General features: G+C 38.2%; 3 protein-coding genes across 4 annotated transcripts; 2 read left to right on the top strand and 1 right to left on the bottom strand.

Moving 5' to 3' along the window:
- Positions 1-2,356: 2,356 nt before the first annotated feature.
- Positions 2,357-17,075, bottom strand: LOC144448882 (uncharacterized). 2 transcript variants are annotated; one of them, XM_078139223.1, is made up of 3 exons: positions 16,958-17,075; positions 3,777-4,641; positions 2,357-2,757 (listed from the first exon to the last, which is right to left on the bottom strand). In XM_078139223.1, the coding sequence occupies exons 2-3, from the start codon at positions 4,637-4,639 to the stop codon at positions 2,664-2,666; spliced, it is 957 nt and encodes a 318-aa protein (XP_077995349.1). In that variant the 5' UTR covers positions 4,640-4,641; positions 16,958-17,075; the 3' UTR covers positions 2,357-2,663. The 2 variants fall into 2 exon arrangements, with proteins under 2 accessions (XP_077995349.1, XP_077995348.1); XM_078139222.1 differs by lacking the exon at positions 16,958-17,075 and adding an exon at positions 5,343-5,669.
- On the top strand, positions 6,017-12,406 carry LOC144449218 (uncharacterized). Its single transcript, XM_078139727.1, has 4 exons — positions 6,017-6,125; positions 10,839-11,685; positions 12,294-12,346; positions 12,397-12,406. The coding sequence occupies exons 2-4, from the start codon at positions 10,876-10,878 to the stop codon at positions 12,404-12,406; spliced, it is 873 nt and encodes a 290-aa protein (XP_077995853.1). The 5' UTR covers positions 6,017-6,125; positions 10,839-10,875.
- Positions 12,443-20,413, top strand: LOC144448881 (uncharacterized). The gene is made up of 8 exons (XM_078139221.1): positions 12,443-12,709; positions 13,205-13,406; positions 13,821-14,345; positions 15,142-15,726; positions 15,897-16,454; positions 16,883-17,552; positions 17,847-18,113; positions 18,585-20,413. Exons 1-8 carry the CDS (start codon positions 12,453-12,455, stop codon positions 18,797-18,799), a joined length of 3,279 nt encoding a protein of 1,092 aa, XP_077995347.1. The 5' UTR covers positions 12,443-12,452; the 3' UTR covers positions 18,800-20,413.
- The last annotated feature ends 608 nt before the right edge of the window (positions 20,414-21,021 follow it).

The following is a 21,021-nucleotide window of genomic DNA, read 5'->3' as shown; positions in this document are numbered from 1 at the left end:
TGCATTCTGGGAATTTTACTCTTGAATTGTAAGCTTATATTTGAGGGCGTACTTCTGTGCAACAAATTTATATATATTGCACAAAATGTTTCTATCTTTGCAGCCTTCTGCAAGCAGGACTATGTGATTGGCCAATGTCGATTGTGTTTCGTACAATTTGGAACTCAACATCGATATTTGTAACACCAAAAGAACCGGAAAGGACGGATATTGAAAAGCTAAAGCTTACTGAGCATTGGTTGTATGGTCATGGCAAAAATATACACAACTTCACAAGATGTGTCTTTTTATAATTATCTCGGTGGCTGGGTTTTGTCACAAAAACATTGCTAGTCAAGCGGCTACCAAACCTTTTCACCCGGAAAATGTTTTAAGTCTATGCAGAGAGAGAGAGAGAGAGAGAGAGAGAGAGAGAGAGAGAGAGAGAGAGAGAGAGAGAGAGAGAGAGAGAGAGAGAGAGAGATCTTTTTCTATAGGTTGCAGTGCTCATACATCGGGTCATGTGATTGGTGGAGCTCGGCCAGCAACGAATCAGATTTCCATTTTTATTCGACTGCCATTGGTCACCTGTATTGGACAGAATACAGCAGGTGGTAGTGGTGTGGTGGCACAAGCTTCATGTTGTAAAGCACCTCAGTTACAATGCAAAACAGTTTGGTCATCGGAATCAGCTACTAATAAAAATAGCATGGTAGGTACATCACTATTTAAGGCTACATAATACTAGATAAATAGATAGGAAAGGGGGATAATTTATAGATAGAAGCTCAGAGCACTAAAAATAGTTAGTGGTCTGAGATAGAAGGACATAGCAAAGGCATTTTATGACTTTATTCGTGACTGTACTTATGCAAATAAAGTAGTACAAATGAGAATGCGAGAGAGAGAGACAGCCAGACAGACAGACAGACAGAGAGAGAGATATATACAGAGATACAGAGATACAGAGCCAATCAGACAGAGAGGACACAAATATATTCGAATGGCAGTTCACCCATCTTATTAGTGAATATAGCTTTTATTACATGTATTTATTGCGGACAATATGTTCAAATGTACTCGGTTAGCGACTACTAGTACTCCTGAGGTTTAATTTTGTTCATTAACCATATACATGGTTAATATTTATAGTCCATTAACGATAGCCAATGGACACAATTAACATGATTTTCCTTTAATACGTCAATCATATGAAATGTTTATATATGCCAATGATGAATTATTTCACAATCAATTTCTGGAGAAGGGTTGTATGTTATGAAGTATTACAACATAGGTAGACGTTGTCATTACTGAGGTGAGTGATTGACATGAGTGATTGACATGAGTGCACTCAATCATACGTCGTAATCACAAACCGTAATAAGATCACAAACCGTACATACCCATTTCTCAATGTAATCACTCGCTCACTCATATAAAAAAATGAAAAATAAAACTGCTGCACTTGTCCTGTGCCACTTCGCATTCACCCACCTGACGAGTGTGACCAGCTATACTGGTCACGCGAAACAAATTTGTAATGGAGAATCGAATTTAACAAATAAGACAAAGTAACCAATTCAAGCCACCTTTTCTTCATTCACTTATCAAGCGCTCTCTCTCTCTCTCTCTCTCTCTCTCTCTCTCTCTCACTCTCTCTCTCTCTCTCTCTCTCTCTCTCTCTCTCTCTCTCTCTCTCTCTCTCTCTCTCTCTCTCTCTCTCTCTCTCTCTCTCTCTCTCTCTCTCTCTCTCTCTCTCTCTCTCTCTCTCTCTCTCTCAGTATCCCGGTATTCCGAATGAGTTCTACGTCATCGAGGACGAATGATTCCCCTCATGTCACCCGGATCCCTCCGAGCCGATAGGCATAGGGGAATCATGAGTCCGAGATGACGTAGCACGAATGAGAAATACCGGGAGATTATTTATTTATTATATAGATCCACTATTTTGTTTCTATTAAAATGACAATTCTGAACTATATTACGATGTTGATGTTAGCATGTCTACGTATGTACGTTAGTGGCTGTACGAAACGTGATAGATGTGTCCAAAAGAGGTGTATTTGTTGATTGTTTACACTGATGATGATGGTCGATAATCCATGAATAGCAAGGAAACCATATTTTCAAACAACAACATCGTAACTGTACAGGTTGATGATGTTTACAAATAATTCAAAATAGTTCCGACCATATTACTATACTTCGACGTCGTCAAAGTATAGTAATATGACATATATGGATTTCACATATTACTATACTTTGACGTCACACCATGGGAATATGAGGGTCTATGTATATAATAATTATATAATATTTGTGTGTGCGCGTGTGTGCGTGCACAGACATACACACAAACGCACACACACGTACGTATATAATCACTACAGTTAAAGTATATTGTTCTTTAAAATGATCACAGTGTAGGACATGATGGTTTAAAGAATGGTCAATATCAAGATGCCGTTCGTCTATTTATGGTCAGACAGACAGACAGACAGACAGACAGACAGACAGTCAGACAGACAGACAGATCTATACAGACAGACAGACAGACAGACAGACAGACAGACAGACAGACAGACAGACAGACAGACAGACAGACATTTTAGCATGAAAAGTCATAAACCATGGAGTGAACCATCGACGGTATCAATTTGTATCGTCTTCAAACAGCGTTGTCACTTTTTCACCATACTCCATGGATCTTCGAGGAGTTTGAACTTCTTTTCACCAATATATATCAACTGGAAAAAGTAACTGGCAAAATTGTACCTGTAAGATAATTACAAGTGTTGGTGAATTTCTGAGCATGAGATGGGGCGTCTTAACTTTTCGTGTTCTTTTATCTCATTCAGTGATAGTCGTTATTAAATTATTGGATTTACGTCGAGACTCTGTCGAGACCGAAGCAATGGCAATGACTACCCATTGGTTATAAATTATAAACGTTAAACTTTTAGGCAAAAAAAATTAACATGTTTCTTGAATCTACTACAGATAAGCCAAATAACCAACTTTCCAATAACCCAACCAACCCTAGTACCCAACCCTAAACATTGTTTGTATGCAAGAAGGTAAAATTGTAACAATTTACTTCTATTTCCGTGTACACTTTCTTTCATGCCTTTGTCTCATCTGAATCAAAGTTGTATTCCAAAAGAAACCAAAAGTTTTTAGACTAACAGTACAGTTTGCATAACGTGTTCGTCTACTTATAATATAATTGTCTTCATTTAAGTCTTTCATACCTTATCAAACTCTCACGGAAGTATCGTGACCGACGAGTATCTTATCTTGAGGTCGAAGTAATTTTTAAAAAAAAGTAAATAAAAAAAAAAAATTAAATTAAAATAAAATTAAATTTCGACCTACTTATCGTATTTTCTGATGTCAGGTTATCTTTTACATGGAGTATGGTAAATAATTCAACTTGTATAACCAATCAAATGCAGTCAATGTAGTCACGTGTTACGGTTGGAAAAAACAAAAAGTACCTCACTTAAAAGGATAAAGCCTACCACTTTGTAGTATAGTAGTTATTTGGCTCTATACTGGAGTATCTTTATATTACAACGACTATTCAATGTATGTGTGTTTCGCAACCGACAGAGCAATAATCAGGAATTCAGATTTGACATTCAAATTAATTTTGACATTTTTTGAGAACCAGGATATTCTAAAACTGCTGCAGTGAATCATCCATCCTAAATGATCTATATATATAACAGTATGTAGATGTTGATATACCCCCAAATTACATTATGTATATCATGGTTTCGAAATATACTAACCGTATAGCAACAGTTAGAGACATTCCAATGAAGCTCATGTACTCCAACAATTTGAAATTACTCCTCACTGTAACTAACATATCTGCCAAGTAAACGCTGTAAATGAGAAATTCTACAAAATTTGTCACCCCAGCGAATACCAAAAGTGCTTTATAGAGTGCTGGTAACCATGGTAACTCAGTTAATCCACCCTGTTGTACAGACTCACGGGAATAAAGCCGCTTTCTTCGATCTCGGACAACCGTTGTCATGGCACCACATTCGTTGAATACAACGAGGAGTATAAACCACGACGTCATTCCCAGCGGAAGAGTAATATATCGAACAGCGCCCTCTACGCTTGACCCAACATCTAACGCAAACGTGCAAATGTGGTAGATAAATGAAAGAATGATCATTACTACATAGCTTGTGAACCAATATGTCTTGAATAGTAATTTCAGTACATCACATTTTCTTTTGAAGACACGAAGCAGATAGCTACGAATATGTTGCGCGTTAAACATGAAAACCAACACAGTAGCAACTACCAACACGGAAATGACAGGTTCCAGTGTCTCCGCGGTGGAACGAAGTTCGTCTGCAGCTGAAAAAGCCTCTGTCTCGAGCCTACAGATGGTCGTACTTATCCCGTATTGTTGGAGACAAAAAAGCGCGATTCCAGTATTGACGATCATCAGTAAATATCCAATAACTATAAAAACTATTAATGTCACCATTAAACAGTGGTAGGAATCCCGTGTTTTTCTGGTCTGACTTATACGAGCAGAATCAGGTTCATCTTTTTGTGACTCAAGGACATATTCCACGTCTACAAACATCACGTTATCCCTGCCCAATGCTTCTCCGCTATTCGTATCCATACCTTAAAGAGGAAAGAAAGAGAGTAAGAACGAAACCAAGCACATTATCCTCCGAAGTTCCTTGTCCAATTCGTACTTTTTATAGTTCACGAACCTTAGTGTTGTGCGTTTGCTGCTTTCTCCACGATTGAATAATCACGTTGTGAAACCGGACATTGCATCTTAGCAGAAAACTCGTAAGAAATGAAAACGCTGTCATTCCACTTATGCTATAGAGTGGCGGATGTCATTCCACTTGTTTTACAGTGCAGAGGGTGTCATACAACTAACTGAATGCAGAAAAGGTTGTCATTCCACTGTTTACACACTGTAAATGCTGTCATTCGTTTTCCGTCATTCGGGTTGACATTCGTTTTAGGGTCACCCACATTATTGTATACGGTATACAATACACGTAGACCCCAACTACAGAAAAACAAGTAGTACAAAGCTTTCCTTTCCCATACAACGACTTTGTTTACATTGCAAGTGTAATATAAAATGAAACTAGATGTACCTCAGGCTTAGACATAATAATGTTTGGTATTTCCATGGTGAAATAAAAAAGTCAGAAAGTCAGAAAGTCAAGGGCTGGACGCACGGATCCGTGCAATTACACGTTGTGGAATGTAACGATTGTCTTTATAAACATGACATTGGACACGTCAGGTTTGACTATACACTTGTACATATTGTTAGCACCTGTCAGTCTGGTAAGTCTTACCTTCTCTGTCGTCCATCATAATACTTCAAGTTATGTTATGGCAGCCAAACTTACTGCGGTGCAGTGTTCCGAGGCCGTGTCATGTATGGCTATTTGAATAAGTTATTCACTCAAGTGTAACATGAATTCAGGCTGCAACGACCTCTGAACGGTGAACCGTCGTACAAGACGCCAAACTATCTCAGTTTGTCGCACGAGCCCAGAAAGCGAAATTCGTTCGTTTTGGAGTAGTCCATTTCAGTTCATTTCGTATTTATTTACTACGATTTCCAGTCCGATGGTTGTCACAGCAACAATCTGATTCTCCCACTGTTCTGCCGGTATTTATGTCCACATCGCACTTGCGGAATTGAAGGGGGGTGGGGGGGTTAATCTCGATTCGAGTTCAACATTAGATATTTGATTTAATACTTAAATGTTCCTCTATGCAAAACGGGTCCTCCTTGATGTGATACTTTCATAATGAATCAAAAGTAATATGTGATCGCCCTCTATGTCTTTGTGGCAGTAAAAACTTGCTGATTGATACATGTGTATGATCTACGCGTTACCATTTTACATGTACCTAACCTAACTAGGCTAAATAAAAAAACAAGTTGAGTCTTGTTCGGTGAATTTCCTACTAACTCCCTTTGTTGTTGTTGTGTACAATTGTTCACTTGTACATCTGAGCACCCGAAACATGAACGTTGCGTACACCTCCGTTTGATGTATTGCTTTCACTATGTTGACATCGTCGTGTTCTCCACAGAACCCAGCGTAAAACTTAAAAGCGCGACTACTGTAAGTATGCTTTATGTAATAATTGTCACTATACTCTCCTAACATACGTACTGTTCCTAGGTGTTCTTGGGGAAGGCAGTCATATATCAGCCCGAGTATGATGTGTGTGTGAGATGGATCGACTTTATTACAATAAGGGAGCTTTCAATAATTGTAGGGGGCTGGGCAAATCAAGCGGGCTGAATGCGTAAGCTGTAACCCTCCCACTGGTTCCATTTTTAACAGTGTTCCTCCCTCAATTTCCTCCCCCGAAAACCTAACCCTTTCCCATGCTTAAATATTTCAAAAATACACGAGATAAACTCTGTCAGAAGTGAAAAAGAAACCGAGTCTGAGCGTCAATGATAAAGGCTATGCCATAATACTGCCACCATATTGATCGCTTTAATACCATTGACTTTGCCCAATATTACCAACGCAGTGAATTTGTGTGAAGGCACGGTGTATACTCATAGACAGCACTGTCTATGGTATAATTAACTCCATGTGTTTGGATCTAATTGGTAAAGCTGTAGGGCAGACCTTCCAAAGACTAGACGGATACAATATCAATAATATAATGCATACATGTGCCCAAGTCAGCGTCCGCTCCACGGCATCATCCTAAAGTCTTACCACACCGTTCCCCATCTCTCGTGTGAGACCCACTCTTCTCCTCGCTCCACAATTCAACGCATGGTTGTCAGCAGTGGTTTCACTGATATGTTCTGCGATTACGGTACAATGGTGGCATGCAGTGGTTGGATGTGGAAGCGTTGGCAATGATGGGATGCCAAACTTAAAATGCCCCCCCCCCCCACCAAGACAAATTTGTAAAATCCGTCCCTCCCCACTTCTAATTAGTGAAGGGTCCCTAACGTACATATGATGTTACAGCGTACCGTTTAAAGAGCTCATAACACTTATTGATGTTGAAGTTCTTGGTTTAATTGTACAGTTGATCTTCTTGTTTATGATACAACTGTTGCAGCTGAGGTCCTGTCATTGTTTTCAGTTGTTTTACATCAATTTTTGATCTCGTTGCTATGTGCGAAATCACATCGGCTTGATCTCGTTGCTATGTGCGAAATGTTACTATCACATTAACTTGACCTCGTTGCTGTTATTGTAGACTGTCGACAGTCGTTCGTGCCTTTTTTGCTACGTTTCATCTAAATCAAAGTCGTCGCATCGCTCCGTAGCACTGAATACTAATGCGTACTGATTGGAACTGCGATTGCCTCCGACACTCACTGATCAGTACGCGGTTATAATATTGCTCCGGATCGGAGCAAGGCAACGACTTTAGTTTTAGATAAAACGTAGCAAAAAGGCACGAACGACTGTCGACAGTCTACTGTTATTGAAGCATACGGTTAACTGCATATAGCACAGACTGCACATAGCCGATGTTATCATTGTTATAGTATTAAATATTTCACACATAGCAGAACTGAACGCGTCTTGGAGAGGCCGAAAATTAAGTTAGGTTAAGTTATTTTCTGTCGTAAGAAAAGTTTCCCTCAAGTATCGGCAATACGTATCAGTGCCTGGTAGTTATCATAAGGTGTGGTACCTGACACGTATTTCGTTAAAACGGAAGTTCATAGAGGTTTTAATCTGTGAATAATCGGGGTATTGAATTGATGGTAAATACGCTTTCAATATTGACAATCTGGAGTAAGCAAATAGTTTCGAGTATTGTTATAACCAAATTAAATTTACATGTCGAATTAAAGGGTAGACAGTTCATTCCTACATATGGCAGACGTGTTACTTCTACTTCCATAAGCACGTTCAGTATCTGTAAATGCATAAATATCGCTCTTCTTAGACAATATGTTTTTGTTGTCGCTCTGTCAAAAGGACAACACGAGACAATATTAGCTTTTAAACCTAGCAAGACTAAAGTAGATCATTGGCACAATACCAAAATGGCATTCATTCTATCATACTGACCCTAGCACAGGGTCATACTCCGTTAAACAGAATCACATGCATTCCTGTTCGTGACCAACAATGCAGATACCATATAAAACCTTTGGGAATAAGTATTCACTGTGGTTTAATAACTTCCACAGTCTTCCACAGTCTAATTCATATAAACCCTATCTCATGATTACTGGGATTTGGTTAAATTTTCGTATTTAGAATTCGTTGGCAAATGCTAACACATCTCACATCAATGTTCTCATTTGTTAAAAATAATTTTGTAGTTGAGGAATATCTAATCAATTATATTATCATTCGAGATAAAAATATTAAGAAACCTGAGCTGACAGTCGTGTTATAACACTTCTATAACATGCTTTACATATACTAAATCAAATAAACATACCAACACATTGCTTTGTTTAATGTAAGAAAGTGTTACTTTCAATAATCGAGTTATTACTTTCATTGTTTGTGCACCTATTGGTCATATGACACTGTTGGTTCAAATCACACCAACAAAGTGTCCCGAATGTACAATGTAGGTCAACGTGAAAGGTGACAAATAGACACATGATTGCCCTTGTTCACAGTCAACACAATAGTTTGGCAGGTCAGTACATACGTCCAAGAAAATGAGTTTAAAAGGATAGATGAGGGTAGATCATCGTGTCGCTAAAAGCAGGAGTGGTTTACACACACACACACACACACACACACACACACACACACACACGTTAATATATTTAGTGTTTATTATGTTTTGTGTGTCATTGGTTAGTGTATTTTGTATATTGTGTCACATACACTACACTACACTACACTACACTACACTACACTACACTACACTACACTACACTACACTACACTACACTACACTACATTACACTACACTACATTACTGTAACACTATACTAGACTGCAAACATCTTATGATTACCTTAGTTGAACCCCGTACCATCGTATACATTTTGTTTGAGAACCAAGACAGTATTCTATTGTTTGTTGTGCTACCAATGTTCAGAGATGTTTTGACGATGTAATGGTGTCAACCCTTCACATCACCCAGGCTCCATTGAAACCTTTTAAAGTACACAAAAACATGTATGCTTCGCTGATATTGAATGGCTACAAAACACTTCACATGCCAAGCCACAGCTCATTTCTTAGCAACGACGTGTTTTCTATCTCCGTGTAGCAATCCAAGGAACTATTTGTCTATTAGCGACAGTTAGCATTAAAGTGACACTGGTTAATGACAGTAAGTAAGTGACACTGGTTGTGACAGTAAGTGACACAGGTTGTGACAGTAAGTGACACAGGTTAGTGACAGTGTGTGACACATGTTAGTGACGGTGACACTGGTTTATGACATTAAGTGACACTAGTTAGAGACAGTAAGTGACACTGGTTAGTGACAATAAGTGACATCGGTTAGTGACGGTAAGTGACACTGGTAAGTGACAGTAAGTGACACTGGTTAGTGACAGTAAGTGACACTGGTTGTGACAGTAAGTGACACAGGTTAGTAACAGTAAGTGACGCTGGTTGTGACAGTAAGGGACACTGGTTGTGACAGTAAGTGACACAGGTTAGTGACAGTAAGTGACGCTGGTTGCGACAGTTAGTGACAGTAAAATACACTGGTTAATGATAGTAAGTAAGTGACACTTGTGACAGTAAATGATACAAGTTAGTGACAATAAGTGACACTGGTTTATGATTTTAAGTGACACTAGTTAGTGACAGTAAGTGAAACTGGTTAGTGACAATAAGTGACATCGGTTAGTGACAGTAAGTGACAATGGTTAGTGACAGTAAGTAAGTGACATCGGTTAGTGACAGTAAGTGACACTGGTTAGTGACAGTAAGTGACATCGGTTAGTGACAGTAAGTGACAATGGTTAGTGACAGTAAGTGACACAGGTTAGTGACAGTTACTGGTTTGTGACAGTAAGTGACATAGGTTAATGACAGTAAGTAAGTGACAGTAAGTGACACTGGTTAGTGACAGTAAGTATGTAACTGGTTAGTGACAGTAAGTAACGCAGATTAGCGACAGTAAGTAAGTTACAAAGGTTAGTAACAGTAAGTAAGTGACACTGGTTAGTGACCGATTTGTTTTGTACTTGTAAGTAATATTTGCAATCATCAACCCAAATTTGTCATATGTTACATTAACATTTACATGGTACAATCCCGTGCTTGTTCGGGAAGTAAGTGTGATTGGTAGATCAAGAGGATGTTCTTCATGTACTGATGTAAGGCCAAAACATTGTTTAACGTTTCTGGTCAGCGCGCGCATCACTTAAATACCACGCGTCGGTCTTTTTTGGCGTGGTTGTCCAGCACATGCTGTCTGCAGATCCGGGGGGGGGGGGAGGACGACACAAAAATACCCCCCCCCCCCTACTTCTGAAGACAACTAGAAAGCCAATGAACAAGCAAATGGCATCTGTCCAACACACACACACACACACACACACACACACACACACACACACACACACACACACACACCTGCTCTAAAGTACTAAATAAAAAGAACAGTAAAGTGCTGAATAAAAAGAACAGTAAGTGCAGATTGAGTGACATGTTTTTGAGAGTAAAAAAAAACATTCGCGTTGTCGCACCTGTGTGTGATCCAATTGCACGAATTAGTTATTCTAAAGTAATACATGATTCAATTGGCTATTCTAAAATAATCTGTAGTGACATGAATGTAGACGTAGCAGTCACAGTTTCGCTTTAATAATCCAAAATATGAGATTAAATTTTGATACTTTCCACATTCGTTTGCAGTTAAAACCGAGGAAATATCCACTTCAAAATTTAGACCATGGGTTGTGGTGGCAGTAAAGTTGTAGCCGATTCCCCACGTCGAGCACCTGAAGGAGCTTCTCCTCGGCAAAAAGAGCTTGATACACCCTCGGCATCAAAACCTGACGCCAAAGTAGAGAGTGGTCAACCTGACACTGGCACATCAGATGAAAAGAACAAGAACGATTCGAGACATTCACTGCGCAGTGAAGAAGAGGTCGAGTCTGAGACACTCAGTGACGGATCCGACGATGCATTCCTGGATCTTTTAAGTGACCTTTTGAGTAAACCACATGAACGTAAGAATGTCAAGACGTATGGCGAAATCTGCAAAAAGTTACCCGATAGTGAGATAACCTCTCTGTCTGCAAAAATTGCTTTTACTGACAATGATGATTTCAAAACTGACGATTTCAGTGATATTGAAGACGGTGACGGATCAAATGTTATCGTTGGTAAGGTCATCCTTAAAAAGGCACTTGAAGAATTGAAAACCCAAGATGTGACAGAAGAGAAAAGGCAACGTGTGCTTACAACTCTCAAAGATCTCATAGAGGAAGATGACGATGATGATTACCAGGAACCACTGGCTAAATATCTAGCTGACAGACAGGGAGGAAGACTGTATGCCAAACTAATTCAAGATATCCTGAATTCGTCTGTTGAAGAGGAGATGTGGGAAAAACTGACATTGCTGTTGTTCAGCTGTCGTATTTTCGCTTTGCAGAACAAATCATTCAGCAAACAACTAATCGCAGCTGGGGGATTGACGGCTTCATTGAGAGAAATAAGTCATGAAACCTTCAAAGACAATTACAACAACTCGGAGGTAAGAATGTTTACAGTCACATTGAGTTTGTCTACCATCCATGATTGTATATATATAATCACGTGGATGCTATTTTGAACGAAATACAACCCCATTGGAAAACGTATGCAGTCAGACACCATAGCTATCATAGCTGTTCAAATTGTGAGTCTGTAAATGAGGCTCTCCCCGTAGGTTATCTTTGGAAATGAATGAATAAGCATGTTATCATGAAAGTTCATCTGTATTGGTAATACATATTGTCACAAATTGAACTTTTGTACAAAAGTTCAATTTGTGACAAGAATAAGCATGTTATTATGTCTGTTTTTGTGAGAATTGTGATATCTGTTTACGAACTTCAGTAGGTCTCATGATTTGAATTTTAAAAAATGCAATTTTATGAAGATCTAGAGTTGAGGATACACAAATGTATTTTCAATCACATTTTAACAGTCAACTTGGAAGTTTCATTTCCGACGTAAAGCTTTAAATATAATCAAAATAGGTTTGGATTTGTCAGAAAACTTAGTGGAGTCGAAAGATGGGAATTGTTTCTCGGATAAATATATACTATAAGCTTATGGACGAACAAAGTGACCAATAGTATTCTTCTTCCATTGTTATAGGTAAAATGTAACTTGATAGCATGTGCGCTGCAGACATTCACAGCATGTCAATCGTACGTACCCAAAGACAGCGATGATATGAAAAAAGCTGAAATGTTGGCAGACTTCTATGACGACTCTTCTAATGACGAGGTCAAACAGAGCGCTAGTCTTGTTAAAATGATGATTACCCTGAAATCTGCTGTTGGAAACGTGCTTGATACGTCCGACTCCGACAGTTCAAGTGATGACGATACTGCTGGTGGAGAGAAATTGACTGCTAATGATGGAGAGACAACATCAAAGCCACTTAAAGACCTAGCTGAAGCCCTGGCAGCATTATTCAAACCTCTAATGGATGTACAGAGCAAACAAAAAGCTAAACACTTCGCGACTATTGGAATGCCATATGTGTACACAAACAAAATAAAAGCCTGGTAAGGAAACGACAACGTTTTTTCCTTGTAGAAATCGTCCGTCCATGGGTTGAAATATTCTCTAAGTTTATATTATGCCTTCGCAGTGTTTGAAATGCAAATCAATGATTTAACTTACTAATAGCTCTAATTGTACAAAATGACTCTCAAACAGAGTTCACAGATAATGCAATACAACTGAGGAATTTCCACTCCCTCTGCATAATTATGTACTTGCATAGGATCAATGCAATGTGATGGGAAAGATTAGAGAAATTCAAGCTACTAGCTTTTCCTGCACAACCTGAAATATCTAAACATGGAAAATATGCCTATGAATGTTACAACAGTTGTGGCGGCTGTTATACAAATGACAAAAATGAAAAGACAACTCACTACTAGTAGCCATTACATGACTAACTTCTCTACTTGTGGACTATGGCATTCTAGCGTCCCATTACTACTATAGCAAAATTTGTACTATATGAATCTCGTCTGTACATGCTTCTATTGCAGGTTAAAAGATGAAGGTCGCTACGGTGCATTCAATAATGATGAAGACAAGTGGAAAGATGTGAAAGAGTGGTTTGAAAACGTTGAACAGTTCAGCTTGCATAGTTCAGAATTTTGCATTGGTCTATTGGATGCTGGAATACTGAGACAACTTCAGGATGTATTGTCAAATCAAGACATTAAAGACGCTCATACTGGAAATGCTGTAAGTGATATAAAAGTAAACATGTAGTTTGCTAAGTCTATACACCTTTCTTCGTAAATAGCTTTTTTTCCAGAACCTTCTTTTACATTTCCCCATGTACTACTTTCTGGCAGAAACAAAACTTTGCCACCAAGGTGAATAATAAAACTCGTACGTTTTCCAGATATTCACAGGTTTTCTGCACGACTTTTCCTTTTCAAGGTGGAATTTTGGTGTAATACCAGGGTGGGAAATGAGAATCACGAAATCTCATATCAAGAACATAAATTGACCTAGGGAAGAGAATATGAATTTACTGTCATGCAATCAACATAAACATGAACAAATAAATCACTTTGGTCATCCATATGTTATATGACCACATAGCTGTCATTTATGTAATTTACACTTTGTGGTTTCTTTTTCTCTTTCTAGAAAGTGAATCTGCTGATTACACTTACATTGAAGATACTTCATAACCTAGCAAAGATTAGAAACAAAGATAAGTGGTTCAGTGATATCAACTTCGTCGAACCTGTAGTTTGGTACACAACCTCCAACGACATGGCGATCAAAATCATAGCTATGGTCTGCTTGGCATGCATCGCAGAAGGCCACTCCGTTGATATGAAGCTACAAATACGACCAGATGACCTGGCCTTGTTGCACAAGATTGCTGACGAACACAAAGAAGACCAAGACAAACTCGCCTTCTTCATGGCCAACACAACCTTTCCTGCTCTGGCAACAGAAACATGCAAGAGTCGTCTTCTAATTAAAGATGTTTTCGACGAACAGCATTGGGAAATTGTCTTGGCTGTATTCGCGATGTTAATCATATGTAGCGATAAGAATGCGAAGTTTGCTTCTGAATTGATGGAGTCTGGTTTTCTGGATGTCATCTCTTCAGTTCTCTGCTCTCGAAAGTTTAAGAAAGCTTTCCACGATGAAAGTGATGAGGTATGTAAATACTTGAGAACATTTCCTGCATCATAGATAATAGATGGAGACAATGACTGTAAGATACGTCGTGTCGCTCCGTCCTCCTCTCTACCAGAGGGGGTTGATCGATGTGTGAGGACGCCCCGTCACCGTGTACCTTACAGACTAATGGGGGACTCTGAAATTATATTTCATTTGTAGAATGTTAGATTTGTCAATGGTTGATAAACCATAACGTATTTCGACAGCCCAGTATTGGTAAAGTGTTTCCGATAAATGCAGACATTTACATAAATGTGGAGAATAGATAATTGATTTCTCGTACACTAAAATCATACAATGATGTTTGTCAAATACAATGCCAAAATTAATGTGATGATAACGTCAACTAACAACCACCCACAATAAAGATTCACTGAAAGACCACTGTTACCAACATGGTAATTTCATGGGAGTTATGAAGTAGATAAGAATCAATGATGATGATGATGATGATGATGGTGATTGTGATGGTGGTGGTGGTGGTGGTGGTGGTGGTGGTGGTGGTGGTGGTGATGATGATGATGATGGTGATGGTGATGATGGTGGTGGTGGTGGTGGTGGTGGTGGTGGTGGTGGTGGTGGTGATGGCGACGAGGAGGAGAATGTGGAGATGGGTTGAATGATTGTGACAAAGACGAGTACAACAACAATACACAGTAATGATGACAAAGATAATAATGATTTCCATTATAACAGTATTGTAGTAAAACTAAAAGAAAACAGTCTAAACTCTCATCATGCTAACTAATGGTTATACACCTTGATATTTCAGAACCACGAAAATGTTGAAACGCTGATGAAGATCTGCCTGAAAATATTAAGACAGTGTGCCCGTGTCGAGAATAAAAGCAAATTCCTTCAACAAAAGCCAGAATTCTACGACCACATATTTCAATTTCTTGACTGCGAGGAGATCAACTTCAAGCAGTCTGCATTTGTATTCTTTGCACTGATGAACAGTTCCATTAAGGAGTTCTTCTCCAAAAAGCCTAAAATATCGGCAACTATTGACTTTTATAAGTTCATATACAGTATCTACTGCTTCATCAACACTGAAGAAGAATCCGTGGTTGGCGACTTTTTGGCAGAGATCGGTATGGCCAAGTTGTATGTCGAGTCCCTGACATCAATCTTTCCTCCAGGTGACACTATATCAATGGATCTAGACGCGAACCAATCTGAAATGTTCACAGCCATTACAAAGTCTGTCTATCAATTCGGAGTTGAGAGCGAAGCTTTCGCTGTAAAGTTGTGTGATGAAGGCATAGTGAATGTCTTAAAGCGAATAATAAGTGCACCTGTTGAAAGATACAACGATACAAAGAACACTGAAGAAGATTTCAATGTTACACACCAGGTAAATAATGCGTATAATTAAGTTTTTTGTATTGTTCTGACTACAGTTAGGTGAATGAATAAGCATGCACTTTTACAAATATAACACCTGGTAACCAATGTAGAAATAGGAGTAGACAGGTTAAGTCACTATGACAATTCATATTATATTATATTTATATTACTTTTCAGGAAACGTCTTCCGTTCAAATTGCCATGGATATACTGTGGGCCTGCTCTTCACGTTCTGCCAATGTGAAACATTACTGGGCAAACAGCGTAACATCTGATGTTCTCATCTATGCAAAATCGCTCAGCTTGAAAACAGAAATCCGTAGACATGCCTGGATGATATTAGCCAACATATATCATTATGATAAAGAAAATAGCAAGGGCTTTCTTGAAGATCTGAAAATCCCTGAAGTAAATATGGAGAATCAAAATTTCTTGTCAGACTTATATTCCAAGTGTGATTACACAGTCAAGGGAAAGGTGGGAAATTTGCTTGCAGCGATCGATATTCCAAAACTGATGCTGGATGAATTTCGTGTTCTCATCAGAGAGCCTGGAGCACTTCGTTCGGACTCAGATGAATGGAGTGAGATACGACTGATTGCATCAAACCTTTGGAATTTCACCGATGACAGCGAAGACTTCTCCAACAGTTTGTGCCGAAATGGTGGACCAGCGACATTCATCCATGATATACTGATGGAAGATGTTGTTATCGATCAGTTCAACATCAGCACAGTGAGTGTCTTTCTCCAACGTCTATGGGTCTATGGTTTCAACAACTAAATGACAACACCATTACAAGTGTTCTGTCTGCGTGTTGATACTTGCAAGTCTCGGGAAAACTTGTGTATACCTCATCTACTGTCAGAAATCATCACATTATCGTTTTTCATGAATTCTAATGTTGGACGAAATATAAATGTATGTGTTTCCACGGAGGAAATTAAGTTTTACGCTGCTCTTATGAATGAACTTAAGTATGTATATGTCATATATTAATAATGTTACATTTATTTTCGTTTCCTGCCAAAATCGATGCCGCTTTGAGTTTTGTAGCAAAAATCCGAAAAGATTTTTTCAAGCATATATTAGAGTGATAAAACAATATTTCTAATGTAACGCATCCTTCGGTTTGACATTTGTTTGCTTTGTTTTTGAATTAGAACGTTGGCAAGCTGTTAGAAGCTGTTGTAGGAGCCATAGCAAACTGTGCCCGTTTCCCTATCAACCATCCTTACCTGACAGAAGTAGACACAGTGGCTCGTCTTGAGGCTGTCAGCACAAGTCAGGACATTGATATCCAAATCGGCGTCATTTTGACAACAGCTCATCTAATCGACGACCATGATACATACGCTACACGACTGACAGCACAGACAGGTCGGAGTGTCAAGTTCATCATCCAACAGCTGAGTGAAGCATTACACAGTGATTCGCGACGAGCCGGCGATGACGTCACGTATTCTGCATTGGAATTGGCACAAGGTCTCTACCGTCTGTCATTGAATGACAGCAATAAAGTGATTCTGGTGTATGAAGGCGTTATTCCTCTCATACAAATCATGATGACCACTGGAAACATAAACGAACAGCGAGAGGGTGCTAGACTAGCTCACCAACTTGCATTTAATGCTGAGAACTGCAGAGAAATGAGAGAAAACTACAAGTTCATGACGGCTCTGACAAAGTTGACTACTGGTACAAATACTGACGTTGAGGGCGCAGCAACTAACGCTCTGTTCCAAATCAACAAGGATTATGGACGTATTCGTGAAAAGTTAGAGACAAAGAAAAAGTTACGGGATGAAAGTAACATGCAGGCACGCCAAAACGGTTAGTATACTGATGACGTATCTTCAAGTTGTGACAGTAAAGATCACATATTATGTATGATCATGAAATGATGGATTGCCAGTGGGTAGGTTTTTTTGAGTGTTTTCTAAAGTTTGTTTCACTCATGTGATTTTAATCATAACATATTCTAAAAAAATGGGATTTTTTCTATGTATTGCAAAAAATTGAAGTTTACGCCCCCCCCCCCCCAGTAAGCTGTTTTAGCCTACACTTATACTAACAAATGATGACTGTACCTTTTGATAAGTGACTGTGGTTATTTATTTGTTTCAGCCAAAGAAAATGAGAGTGCAGGTCTGCCAGCTATTCAACCCTCTATTAAGTTCAAGTATGACATTATGATAAGCTACAGTTGGGATAAACAACCCGTGGTGTTGAAACTAAGGAAACGATTAGCAGATGCAAAATACAATGTGTGGATCGACTTAGAAAATATGCAGCATCGAATTCTAGATTCCATGTCTGATGCTATCGAGACCTCTCAGATTATTCTGGTTATGGTTTCACAGAGATACAAGGAAAGTGCAAACTGTCGGTCAGGTAGGTTGTGAAGTTGGTATACACAGTATTTTTTGGTCAGCTTTAGTCTAATACTAAATATTTGTTCATGAGGTCAGGGTGCAACATTTACCTGTAAGTATAATAGAGTTGTCCGTGTCGAATGGTTAAACCCCTTGCCTCTTAGTGCTACGGCTGGGCTAAGAAGAGTGTCAATTAGTTTGACTCTACATAACAACCCAGGATTTCCCAAGGCACTCTGATTTCATCCTGTACTAACACTGAAACCATGAGGGACGACCCTCACTGCAGTTCTTGGGAAACATGAGGGACAACCCTCGCTGGATTTCTTGGGAGACCCTCACTGGGCTTCTTATGAGACATGATTGTTTAAAAAACAGTTGCAATAAAGATAGTGTTTATTAATTCATAGTTTTTGTTGCTGTTACTTGTGATTGTTTTTGTATTTTCATTTGTGTTTTTACTTTTTCCCCTATTTAATTTGTCTTTCAGAGGCAGAGTACGCGAGGGATTTGAACAAATCACTGATTCCCATCAAGACAGAAGTATATAAACCCAGTGGATGGCTTGGTATGATCATTGCCGGGAAGTATTACATCGATTTCACAGAAGTTGTCCATAATGAAGGTGACGATATTTTCGAAAAGAAGTTCCAAATGCTGGAAGAGGAAATCCACAACCAGCGAGGACTTGCGATTACGAATTAAAGCGTGCCATACTGTCGTCCGATCGGTACTTGTAAATTTAATTTAGGAAATTAACGACGTGTCAGCTTTTAATTTACCTATTTGTGTAAACTTATAAAATCATGTTTTAAATTTGGCTACGCAGTGGAGGACATATATACTATTTTGTCGGTATTTCGAGGTAGAAGCGGCTGCAGTAACTAGCAAGACCGCATACTCGGTTTCTTTCTCGGCCAGTTACACCACAAACAGTTCGTAATTACATCTGATTCAATGGAGTAAGGCTTTTTTTTGCCTACCCTTAATCTGCAAGACTTTGGAATTCGTTTACTCCTGACTGGCATGGACCGCTGCTGTCAACACGTCTAGTCTCACAGAGAACATTAACTGTAACTCCAAACAAATTTACGACCAACCCGACTTATTCCGTCCACTTCACGCGACATTATGGGCTGCATTTCAGATTTTTTACGGAAATCGAACATCTATCTACATTGATTATCATAAACACCATTTTATCAAACAAAAATCACTTCCATGTGAACTAAAACTATACACGTCACTTAACGTGTTATTTTCAGTACCAAATTCCGTTTATGCCCTTTCACAGTGTTACCAGCACATGAACTTTTTTTCAAAGTCCAATCATCCGATCTGTTCCATACGCAAATATTTTTAAGAATTAAGCATTTACATTCAAAATACATATGTACCTATATACGCAAGATGTAAGAACCCAACAACAAAATATCATTCTTAGCTTTTATATTCCAGAATATACTATTCTCGAGACATATTTACACAATATAGTTATGATATGTTTATATATAAATTTAGACATTGGAATAATTATTTACATTTGATGCTGAGATTTATATTTATATAAAGTACTCAATTAATCATGTGGGCTCTATATTCCGGTGATTTTCACCAACATTCTGGCAAGTACTAAACTTATGTGTATCACTGCGTGTCAGAAACAATGGACATCTTTTGTTAGTCCAGTACTAAAATTTAAAAAAAAAAATACCTTTAAAGCATTTAACTTTAGTTTGCCGCATGTAAAATGTATGACGGGCTGTACGTACGTCCAACAGTGGGATATTGTAAATAACTAAAAATGATGACTATGAGAAAATAGTATTCGTACTTTTGAATGTTGGCGAAATCATGTTCTTTTGTTTCATCAGACAATCTTTTAGTTACCATGACGACTTTGTTTGAAGTGATATAACGTGTATTTAGAGTCACTAGAACTATCGACCAACTCCCAAATTAATACACTACGTATGACTAACATTTCGAGTGTATATGATGTAATTTTTTTATCATTTAAGTATATTTTGCATTGTATAAATTCTCCATAACTTAACATAGTAGACGATAAGTCACCTTGACTACTGGATGTGATATTACGTTTGCAAGATACCAGAGAGAACGCTTGTACAGTATACATATCATCCCCATCACCAATATATAATAAAAATGTCACAGACAATTGCATTTACATATTATGTATAACCAGAGAGTTGTAAAGTAAGTTGTCATAATGAAGTACAATTTATATTAACACGTTTACGTTGTTCTCAATTGTATGTTGTTGTATTGATCTCTAGATCTCTTTATGAAGATACCATAGTCTGTTCCTTCATGTAGTATTAAGTATATATATATATATATATATATATATATATATATATATATATATATATATATATATATATATATATATATATATATATATATATATATATATATTATACAGTCATGTATATTTTTCAGTTTTTCTCATAATATTCCCTATAAGTAAACATATCAAACCAAGTTGTTAAACTTACATACAACAACGGACAAGAACGCGAGGTAGCTTATTTAGATAAATACTTATCACGTGATAGAGTTTTTAATTTTTCCCACTGTGAGATGATATCAATAGCATCACCATATGATTAGAACCAACTTAGAAGGTTGAGCCATATGATGTAAACATAATTACCATATTCATCAGCACTGCAGCAAATCATAAAAATATAATTTTAGGTTTGAATAAACGGCTGCTTGTGAAATGCTAAGGCACCGTAAGGGAGAAAGAGAGCAGAATCCTCACACGAGTGGATTCTAAGCTATCAGTATTGTGACGTCGACAGATTTATTTCACTTGTCAAATACATGTACAAGATATAGAACAGATCTTATAGACGATATAATACCCTCCTTGCATGATAACTATGGAAATAGTTTAC

The sequence above is a fragment of the Glandiceps talaboti genome, chromosome 18, assembly GCF_964340395.1.
Source record: "Glandiceps talaboti chromosome 18, keGlaTala1.1, whole genome shotgun sequence".
Taxonomy (NCBI): domain Eukaryota; kingdom Metazoa; phylum Hemichordata; class Enteropneusta; family Spengelidae; genus Glandiceps; species Glandiceps talaboti.
Note: the sequence above shows the minus strand (reverse complement) of the source record. Positions and strands in the feature narration are given on the sequence as shown.

Coding starts and splice junctions, on each gene's coding strand:
- LOC144448882 (XM_078139222.1), bottom strand. Junction 2,758..3,776: donor TCTCTAACTGTTGCTATACG/GTTAGTATATTT, acceptor ATTATCTTACAG/GTACAATTTTGCCAGTTACT.
- LOC144449218 (XM_078139727.1), top strand. CDS start 10,876: ATGGGTTGTGGTGGCAGTAAAGTTGTAGCCGATTCCCCACGTCGAGCA. Junction 11,686..12,293: donor ACAATTACAACAACTCGGAG/GTAAGAATGTTT, acceptor CCATTGTTATAG/GTAAAATGTAACTTGATAGC.
- LOC144448881 (XM_078139221.1), top strand. CDS start 12,453: ATGATGATTACCCTGAAATCTGCTGTTGGAAACGTGCTTGATACGTCC. Junction 12,710..13,204: donor ACAAACAAAATAAAAGCCTG/GTAAGGAAACGA, acceptor CTTCTATTGCAG/GTTAAAAGATGAAGGTCGCT. Junction 18,114..18,584: donor AAGTGCAAACTGTCGGTCAG/GTAGGTTGTGAA, acceptor TTTGTCTTTCAG/AGGCAGAGTACGCGAGGGAT.